Source organism: Corvus brachyrhynchos, unplaced genomic scaffold, assembly GCF_000691975.1.
Source record: "Corvus brachyrhynchos isolate BGI_N302 unplaced genomic scaffold, ASM69197v1 scaffold239, whole genome shotgun sequence".
Classification (NCBI taxonomy): Eukaryota; Metazoa; Chordata; class Aves; order Passeriformes; family Corvidae; genus Corvus; species Corvus brachyrhynchos.
Window position 1 is genome coordinate 1,345,820 of NW_008246057.1, and position 11,034 is coordinate 1,356,853.

Genomic DNA, 11,034 nt, shown 5'->3' on the forward strand with positions numbered 1-11,034 from the left:
TTAGTACTCAGAGGACACTGACCATTAGTTCTTAGCATGCTTACCTGTGAGAGTGGAGGCTCATGCAAGTCTAACTGCATTCGCTGAACTACCTCCAAGAAGTCCTCAGCATGAAAACAAATTACATCTTTGGTTATACGAGGCTGCTCAGACCTACAGAAGAGTAAGAAATGCACAGTCAGAGGCTGAAACTAACATGCTACAGAAGATAACAAAAAGTCTGCAAGCAAACATAGAGCAAATTATTTAACTTAAACTCAACTCTAGCACAACCTACATTTTTAAAGAAAAACATTGACCAAAATGGTTAATTCTAAAACACAACCTCATTAAACTGGTTAAACAAATTAACTACAATTTCTTTATAAGCGGACGTAAAGGCAGCATTAAAAGGCCAACAAAATACACTATTTTTCATTCCTATTTTTAGCTGACCTCTAGTCTGCCTTGATGCTGAAAGACAGCTGCCCCAAATACACTGGGTTTACTCTGTCAGCACTCCAACATGATGCACCCATCAGGTACCTGAGCACACAGCAGTCTGACTGGGAGCACTTGGGCAACAACTGCTCAGCATCTCAGCCTCAAACACCTTGTTCAGAGTTAGGAATAAAAGCTGAACCTACATTAAGCTGCCACAATGCCAGTAAACAGCCAATACTGGCATCCTCCACAAAATATCCCTTAAAAATACATCCCTATTTATGCTCACTAGAGAGAGCTACACAAGAGTAAGTCTGAATTAGGCTTTGTCTCCAAATTGTTAGGAGAAGCATCTCTAGCTCCAAAGCATCTCTCCCAAAGAAATGTACACCATCTATAAGTTCCTCTGGAGACATTATCTAGAATCAGCTAACAAAAGGTAAAAGCAGATACAATCCTTATCACTTTCTGATCTAAAGGCCAAACTCTGTTCCCCACTGAAAACACATACAAAAAACAACCTCCACATATTTGCTTTTCAGGGATGTTTGCATTTTAAAAGGATTTTTTAAAATTTAAATGTGATGATACAAAGATTTCATTTATAAAGGATAAAGCTCACATTGGAGCAGTTTTGCAAGGACAGTTGCTCGGCCAGAAAGAAGCTATTTGATGATTTCCTTCCCTCCTCCTCTGGAGTCCCCCGGGGCTGACAGAGTGCAGCACCTCCTCCCTGGCCTGCATAGGGCACAGGCTGTGCATCCAGGCACTGCCCATCCATCCAGGGATGGAAACAAGGGATCAGAACCACAATCCACTGCTGTCCTCCTGCCTCTCCCACCTGCAGGGCTGGGCTGGCTCCTGCCACCCCTCCAGTACATCCCTCACCCACTGTCACCCCTCCAAAACCAGGGCACAAGTCAGACCTAGGGGGCCTGGGGAGCAGCTGATGCAGCAGAGCTGATACATTTCAGAAGCTAATAGATGTTCAAGTGCTCTTTTTTAAAAACAAGATGATCACCTTTATATATACAGATATATATGTCCTGTTATTACTGTTCTAGGAAGTGATGTACAGTTCATTCAGGCTTTTTAAACACAGGAGACATGTTTATTTCATTTAGGTCATGACCTCAATAAAGCAAAAAAAAACCAGTCTGAGGCTATTTTCAGGAGAAAAAAAAAATCCCAGATCAACTACTGAAAGTATGCTAGGAAGAATTTTCAGACCACATATTTTACTTTCAATTTTACAAAGATTAAAATGTGTCTCTATATTTTTATCTATATACTCCCAAAGAGAATTTAAACACTGAAAGCAAAAAGCTTCAGAAATACTTCTAATCAGTCTTAAAAAACATTAACTACATTAATCTACCTTTTATAATGCAGGTATTTATTTTTAAAATATGAATTTGCATTTGGAGTCACCACTATTTGTAAATGAAGTTAAGACTTAAAATCAGTTGAAAGAGTATTTCGCACACTAAGAGAACATCAATCCAAATCAATGTGTTTTCCCAGCAGTGTCTGTTGCGGTTTATGCATTGTCATTCCTAGTCTCAGTCCATATATATCTGTCCTAGAGGATGCATCACCAACTCTGTGCTGCAATTCTATCACAAAACACAACATTCCTTTTGCAAACAAATGAGAAAAAATATTGTCAGATAATTTTAAATTCTGCATTTGCAGACTATCTTTAGCACAACTTTGAGGTAATTATTTTGCAAAACCTTTAATTTAGAGGATATCATGTACCCACCCCCAAGCAAAACTGTAGCACAGAAGTTCAGTTAATGACCAGAAAGATATTAAATGAAAACAGAATGTAAGATAACTTCAGAAAAACCCATTTAAGCCTCTACTAGAGAACTGCTAGAACTGGTTTTGGCAGTATTTCTTCCCCTTAACCTCCTTCTCCAAAATGACTGGATTCTTTTTGCTGTAACTTTTCAAAACAGATTCAAGACTAGAGGTTTTACCATTAATATTTCTGGCCTAATGCATAAACTCTGGCAATATATAACAAATTCCTATGATCATACAGAGAAGCACAACTTCAGTCTCTACAACACAAGCTTGAAAGCTGCTTGCTGAAGCACAGGTTTCATTTTGCCAACAACAATGCTACAAAGTGCCTTTTGCTGTCCCTGTAAAAACCCACCCAAATTTCCCACGTAAAAATCTTCTAAACTTCCATAATTTAAAGTTTCACAGGCATTTTGGAAGTTCTAAAGCTCACTTGTTATCACCTATGAAAATGGCATTAAGTAATCAGCATGATCACACCTGCATTTATCAGATTTCAGTGCAATCCTTAAAATGTTTGCTAGCAATAGTCAGAGTTCTTCTGTAAATTGTAAATACTCAAAATGCTAAAAAGAATATCATAATACAGTAATTTTACAAAATACCTCAAATCAAGATCCTGTCACACTTGGGAAAGGGAAAAAATTTTTTCTTCTTCTTCAAAATACTACGTTTAGTTTCCATTTCTGTCCTCTAGCACCATAAAAACTGCCTTTTGCCTTTCAACAGTTCTGTTCCTGTCTGTTCTGAAAGACACCATTTATCCCACCTAGCATTAATATTCATCCCTACCAAGTAGGAAATAAATCCCACTTTCTTTAAATCTACAGCAACTTATAAAACTTTTTTTGCACACTCAATCCATTTTTATGGATTTAGTTCATCAGCCCAGGAATTCCTTTATTTTCTCCTCACAGAAAGCATTATTTTTATATACATTATCTCATCACTAGAACATGTTCATTTTTACTGCCATAGTGCCTTAATCACCCCAGAGTATCTCCAGCTTTTCAGGTTTGTTCAACTACTCTAACAGATTTAAAAAAAAAACCAAAACTGAACAAAAATCAGAACTAGATTTTTCAAAACTTCCGTTCATGTTGTTTCCTTTAAAATAAATCCACTCACAGATTGCCTATTACAGCAAAACTAATACCTGAAATTATTTTAATGTGCTACATTAATCAATAATGCTTCATTATCATAAGCCCTGATTAGTTCTCATCATGTAAGTATACTGAAGTAGCTTTTCAAAATTACACAGAAGTGGAAAGGGAAAGCAGGAATTATCATTTAGGCCAAATCAAGCCTGAAATACATAACTTCTATTGTGTTGCTTGTGTTGTACATTTTACTACTCTCCATATATCAGTCACAAATTTTTTATACTGAATTAAAAGAACATTTTCCATCTTTATGCTGAAGTGAAATGCTGGTATTTCTTTTTTATTCTCCAAACTGAAGTACTTTCAAATATGCTATAAAGCTATAGGATGAGAATGGGAAGCTCCCACACACTTAAATTACTATCAATTTAAATTCTTAATCTCCACAGACATCCAAGTTCAGGGAGTGGGGTTTTGTTTGGTTTCTTTACTTCCTTTGCTAGTCCCTCTCTCAAATGTGCGAAGTGTAATCTAAAATACTCAGACCTACACAGTTATCTCAGTTCTTGTCCTGCTACCCCTGCTCAGTCTTAATTCACCCCAGCATCTCAGTCAAAGCAAGCAGGAAGTTGAAGGCTCCCACTGTCATCGACCTGAAGAGGAAGGAAACTGAAAACCTCAGAGCCCAAGAGACAAACACATTATCATCTGAACAGTCCAGTTCTTCCCCAACAACGATTCTACTTTCTGTGTCAATGAACTCATGCACTGTAACACAAATTCACACAATTTCATCCAAAGGGAATTCACTCTTCTAATAGCTAGACAGACACAACGAACAAAAGGTATTTATAGTGTTTACATATGCAAAGGTAACCTCCTCCAAACCTAAGGTCATTCTCCAAGATCTGAAGATCCTGAAAAATGCCTCTTAGATCTGGACCAGGAAGCCCATCTGTTTATGGGCTTTTTATTTGGTTAACATGTAAACAAGCTTCAAATGAGGCACATTTCATTTCCAGAGTCTCATATGGGAATTCCAAAGACAGACACCAAAAAATATCACACAACTTCTAACAGGAATCTTCCTAGGTGAGCTCCCATAGATAAAGCAGGGTTGTAACAGCCATGACTTGGGAAGCAGAAGCATAAGAATTCTGCTCATGTCCAGACAACACAAAGAACTGCCAGAAGGTCTCCATGTGCACCTGTGCAGCATTAACAGCTCAGTCTCTATGCACCACTTTAACCAAAACAAAGTGTGAAGTGTTTCTACATCTAACATGACCTCAGTTACAGCAACTCAATTATAGCTATTGAACTGTCACTGCAAGGTACCTTTTGGTTTCAACCACACAGCAAAACCATATGTGAGCTAGCAGAGGGCAGACAAACATCTAATGCTCAGCCAGACTATGAAGTCTTCATTAAATCTTTAATCCTAGATTAACCTATTCTGCACTCCCTCCCAATTATAAATAGCAATTCAGGCAAACATTTTTCAGACATCTAGGTGAAGCCAATCAACACCTACCACTCCCCACAGTGCACAGCCTTCAACACTCCCACAGCAGCTGTGGTCTGTCGCTCAAAACCTTGTCCTATGTGATCTGCGTGGGCTCGGGTCCGGTCTTCAAATAGCATTTCACGGGGTTCACTGGTTCGAGGTAGGTACTGCAAGTTTTTTATTTCATTGGTAGTTCTGCATAAGAAAAACAGTAACAGTGATATAGAAATTTCTCTGAATTATCTAATTTCCACCATAGCCAATAGGACTGTGATGAACAATCCCTTCAATGAGAGCAGGAGTCAAACAGTCAAGCAGGAAAACAGTAAAATTTAGGTAAAATAAAAACGTAATGAGCTATGCAAAAAAATCCCCAGAGGTCATAACATCCACTCACATGTAACAACAGGGATATCAATTCCAGTCTCATGGCACTCATGCAATCAGTAATTGCATGTGTGTACACATTTTCCTGAAGCTTTCACCTTAAATTTCTACTAAAGCTCCAAAAAGGACCAGCACCTTACTTGGCTACACAGTAAAAATTAAAACAAAAAAATTCTGGATTCTTACATAACAAAACAACAAAAAAGTGTATTTGGAGATGAAGATTTACAGAAATTTATATTAACATACAGTACCAAACAGTAAAAGATTTGGGATAAAATGAATTTGTAAAGAAAAAAATACTAGCCAGACATTTACCAATTAAAACAATTCAACTTACCTCTTCCTTTTGAAAGGTGACTTTGGCATGTCAGCCACAGGGATCATCTGTTCTCCTGGACGTACCCACATAATGGGACCATCATCACTGTCTTTACGACTCTCTAATTTTAAACTAGAAAGTGTTCCCCATGGCAGTGTACACTAATGGGAAATACAAGCCACAATTTTGAAGTGAGTTACTTTAATAAACTTGTTAAAAGCAGCCTTTATCTCTCACGATGAAAATATTTATTAGAACACTCAATTATCTAAACAAGTATCACATACTCTCACTTTATTATAACAGCACTACACAGCATGTTGTCCCCCTTCTCCCAGCCCATTCCCTTCTGTCCTTACTTTTAAGAAGGGTGATTCTTCCAACATATCAAGGAATTCAGGGAAGTAATCCCCCACTTCCTCATCAACTGCTCCAACCAGGCTGATCTGTCTCATTGGGCCAGCTCTATACGTACCATGAGAGTATGTTCTTTTTACCTACAAGTAGAATATGACAACAAAAATTATACCAAGTCCTCTACTGTGCAAAATCTACATTCAATGAACACCTTTAATCTCTACGCTTATGCTTTCTGACATTAGTCCTTTTGTCTTCAGTGTACTTAAGTGTACTTATGAAGTCAATTACTACAAACTCAAAGACAGAAGATCTTATTAAACATCCATGACAATTTATATTTTAACACCTGAAGGTAAACTGGAGTAACTATTTATTGCCTTTCAAGAAAATAACATTCCAAACCAGCAATTGTAAAAAAATATCAACGCATGTTCTGCTCAGTAACTAGTCAGTAAGGATTCTTACCTGGATTACTCAAGTCTAGATGAATTTCTACCTTTTCCCTGCAACAGGCAGAACTCTGAGTTACAAGTAATTTAACTCTTAACACTTCCTCTGCTAATCATCCTCTCCAGTACGGCCTCTCTGCGAGCACATTAATTGGAGCAAATTACAACAGTGAACACAAGGCTCATAAAGAGCTTGTACAAAAAGCAAGACAATGATAGTCACTCCTTCATTTTTGCTGTGCTGTATTAGCACATCTTGTGCTCCCTTCAGACTTTAAGGGCTGTAACATTCACCTCTCATGAGAAATCTTTTACTGTAAAATTTGAACAGAAACACATATTAAGTTTTTTTTCAACAATCTGATCTGTTGTGATAGATCACCAAAATACTCAGGCATGAGATTGATGAGGATCATGTCCACTTAAGCTTTGATTTCCTATTTAACAGGCTGAAAGACACAGTGGCATTATGAGATGAATGGTGAAGAAATCAGAACAGACGAAAGAGCAAATGGATTACTGAACACACCAAGTAAGGCTCCTGTATGGCACCTCTAGACATTCTGCATCCAAAGCAAGAAAGTGCAAGGAAAACAGTTAATGAAATACTGCTTAGCTACGGTCCTCACCCAGACCATCAACATTCCTAGTAGTTATGGCAGTGCAGAGGACAATTAACAGCAGTTCCTGAAAAGAAAACATGGAACAACACTGTGCCCTTCTGAGAAACTCAACTGATGTAACCAGATCTTTCCAGAAATGCAGAACCAAACACTGTTCAGATCATCACTCATTCCTCCCAGCAAACAGCGGAATGGCTAAAAGTAGGATTTACAAAGTGTCTTAGCTAATGCTACAGCAAGCCATCACAGACACACTGAAAAGAACAGTCCAGTAATATTCTGCTATTCCTCAAATCCTTAGTCATACATTCCTGCAGGGCTTTTTGCAGAGACAGCTGGTGATTTTGTGATAAAATATCAGAAAACATTCGTTTTTGCTGAATCTGCATCAGCTCAGTGCTCAGCTATATCTGCACTGGCACAAAGCATCAGGAGCTTGTACAACTACAGCAATGAGCAAGGAAGAACCCTAAAACCCCTTTCTGAAGCTACGGACACCCACAAATCTGTGACACTTTATTAAAAGCCTAACCTGCAAAAGGATGTTTCTTCCACTGACATAAGTAGCTTAGTATTCCACTACTCCAGCCCAGGATATTAAGATGCTGTTTTCATCTACATCCCTGATTAAAGAGAACCATTTTTCTGCCTTCTTCCATGCTTCCTTCTCCTACCTACTACCACTCTCCCAAGTAACAAGTGGGAAGACAAGAGAAAATGGCCTGAAGTTGTGCCAAGCGAGGTTTAGATTAGATACTAAAAAATTTCTTCACCAAAAACATTCTCAAGCACTGGAACAAGCTACCCAGGGAAATGACTGAGTCACCATTCCTGGGGGCAATTAAAAGACCAGTAGATATGGAATTTAAGGACAAGGTTTAGTGATGGATTTGGCAAGACTGGGTTAACAGTTGGACTCTTAGACAGGTCTTGAAGATCTTTTTCATCCTAAATCATTTTATGATTCATACAGCATATGATAAACTGGTTGTGAAACTACTCCAAGTAAAAACTCTAAAAATTCTCCTAAAAATACTAACTTAAAGCTTGGAAAAGCTGTGAAGCTTCCAGCTGGATCAACCCACCCATTTGGCTTATATACCACTAGGTGTTGGTAACGAAGCATAAAGTCAGCAAAGTATTTAGCCGCAGAATAATACTTGCATTAAGAAGGATCAATTAAGAAATTTTTCATCTGTTCCCAAAAACAGACCATGCCACTGAAAGTTAAAACTGAAAAATGAACACAACTTTTTCAAGCACTGTTTGTCCAACCCCTTTCAGCCCCTGGTCAACCAACCTCCCCTTGATCACGAGGCAGTACAATTGTTTCTCAAGATCCAGCTTAGGAGAAGAAATACCAACATGAATGCTAAAATAATGCCAAAGTTACAAATGATGAGTGGTTTCTTCTGGGACCATATTCAGAATCACATAATTGCAAATACAGAATGAAATGTTTTGAGTGATTAAGAACTCTGTGGTGGCTTAACCCCAGGCAGCAGATACTGATCTTAAAGCGCCTGCTCACTCACCACCCACAATGGTGAGACACGGGAGAGAACAGGAAAGGCAAGGAAATGTATGGGTCCAGATGAACACAGTTTATTTAGAGGACACTGAAGAAGAAAAACCACCAAGTAGTGTTTTCCACCACTCACCAACCCCCACAAGCAGACTGAGGCCCCAGCAGTCCTCAAGCAATAGGCAACTTCCAGCCAACCTCAGGATTTTTTGCTGAGCATGATGTTACATGGCACAGAATATCCCTGCAGTCAATTGGGACCAGCTGTCCCAACCATGTCCCCTCACTGCTTCTTGCCCACCTCAGCCTACTCATCAGGGGGGTCCTGGAAACCTTGACACTCTGCCATTGATGCTCAGCAATAGCCAAAACACCAGAGTGTTACCAACAGTTTTAGTCACAAATCCAAAACACAGTCCACAAAGAAAATTAACTTGTCCAGACCCAGTATAAACAGGAAGTAAATCCATGCTGGTGATCAAAGGGGAAGATTCGCTCTCTCTTTTCCCTTCCTTCCTGATAGCATTAGGTCCTCTGAAGATGGACAGGGAGCAAGCCTAGGGAACTGATCTGAATTTAATCCAGGAATCACCTAAAAAATTTCTCTGTTTTAGAAAATAATAAAAATTAAATAAAGACATAGGCCATAAATACTAATGCCTGGCCAGAAAGAACAAGAGAGAGGTTGAAAGATGAAGCAGCTGTGGGCAGTGAAAAGCAATTCCCATCACATCTCTTCTCTGAACTGGGTTGTAGCATCCTAAGCTCTAGTCTTAGAGCAGAGGTTGATGCTTAAACTACACTACCTTAGATCAGGTTAAAGACTTAGACAAGCACTCACAAAAAGGTGAGATCATTCTTAGTGGGGAGAACTAGCTAATTTTCACTCACTTCAACTTAGAGTGCTACTAAGTAACAGTGTGAAAACACCAAAACATCCCACTGATGTTTGACTGTTGAGAAACATAAAACTAATCCCAATAAAGACAACAACCAAATAAATATAACCTATGGCATGTTAGACAAAAGCAACATTTTCCCTTCCTTTTACTGTCAGTATCCTTTGGCTGGTTTGTTCATAGGAAGAGAAATAGATTCCTCTATGTATTTCTAAACTCACAAAAACAATATTGATGTACTAAAACCAGTACTTACTCATCAAATTCTAGATTAAATAATGCACTGACCTCTAATGAAGTATTTTATATATGAAGTGTTTTATATGTATACCTTCTATAAAGTAATCTTCATGGATGTAATTTCACAGGTTACAGTGTGACTAGGTTTTTAGAATTTTACAGACTTGCTCAAAACTGGAACAATTTAAATCCCTAATAAAAGGAGGAGTCAAGGACACGCTGCTCTTCTAGCACATGGTCAGGAATGAATATACACACAAATCACCAAGTACATGCAGTATAATACTACAGACAAGTAAAAGAGAAACATAAAATAATAAACAACATCCTAGCTTCTTTCTTCTCATGTAGCTTACATTTGAAGTATGTCACCTAAAAACTCACAAAAGGAGATTGTTACTCTCTTGCATCACAGTAATGGAAAAATGTAACAGTAAAACCACCACTGAATCCACAATTAGTAAAACTTGAGAATTATCTGCTTCTGTGACTCACATGGCCTCAACTGATTTTTTTAATGCAATAGCAAATATTTTGACAGAAATGTCTTGGTGTCTAACAAGAATCTGAAGACTAAATGTGAAAATACATACATACATATATAAAAATAACCAAAAATATATTTGAGCATTATCATCCTACAAATGGAAACATTTTAGACACTATATGTTAAAGACGTTTCCATTTTGTGTTTGAATAAGTCACAAAGTGGAAGGAACAATCCAGAGAGACTATGCCTTTCAAGAGAGGAATTTAAAAAATGTAAACTGGGGCAAGTAACAACTGAATTCCTATTTTTGATACAGTAGGGTGTGGGCTGTTGTGGGGTTTGGGTGGAGGGTTTTGGGGTTTTTTTCAGTTGAGACTCTGTAATTAATTTAAAGGTTTAAATTTATTTCAATTTTTCACCTTTAAAACCAAGGAGGTTTTGAAGAGAAAAAAAATAGCCAACAACAAACAAAAATATTATCCACCAACTGAACCCAAAATAATTTCAAGAAACCCATAAAGTCCAACAAAGACCAACAAAAAAACCCAAAGACATTACGTCATGGGTTAGCAAAGCATAGTCGCAGAAGTGATGCTCTTGCAAAGGGGTGCTTACAGCTTCCTCTGTGACCTGACCTGACAGAACCTATCAGTTGGCCAGTTTGAATATGGACAATTCTCTAAGCCACTTAAAATTGTGACTGCCTCTGTGATCCACATTTAAGAGTAGACAAACTCCTCCCCAAGCTCTCTCTCGTTTCCAGTGCTGGGACAGGTGGCTGCGGGCCCCGTGTGGGGGCCAGCGGGCCCAGCCCAGGCCCTGCTCGGGCCAGGCCGGGCCGGGCCACGGCCATCCCGGAGCGGATGGGCCTGCTCCACCCGCCGCAACCCC

The 11,034-nt window shown here is 38.6% G+C and overlaps 1 protein-coding gene across 1 annotated transcript in view; it reads right to left on the minus strand.

Moving 5' to 3' along the window:
- RSBN1L (round spermatid basic protein 1 like) overlaps window positions 1-11,034 on the minus strand; it is a 30,015-nt gene that overhangs the window by 366 nt on the left and 18,615 nt on the right. The window contains exons 3-6 of the mRNA XM_017745947.1: window positions 5,917-6,054; window positions 5,576-5,718; window positions 4,876-5,043; window positions 43-153 (exon numbers count right to left, since the gene is read on the minus strand). Coding sequence (XP_017601436.1) covers window positions 43-153; window positions 4,876-5,043; window positions 5,576-5,718; window positions 5,917-6,054 — 560 coding nt within the window. The remainder of the gene's footprint in view (window positions 1-42; window positions 154-4,875; window positions 5,044-5,575; window positions 5,719-5,916; window positions 6,055-11,034) is intronic.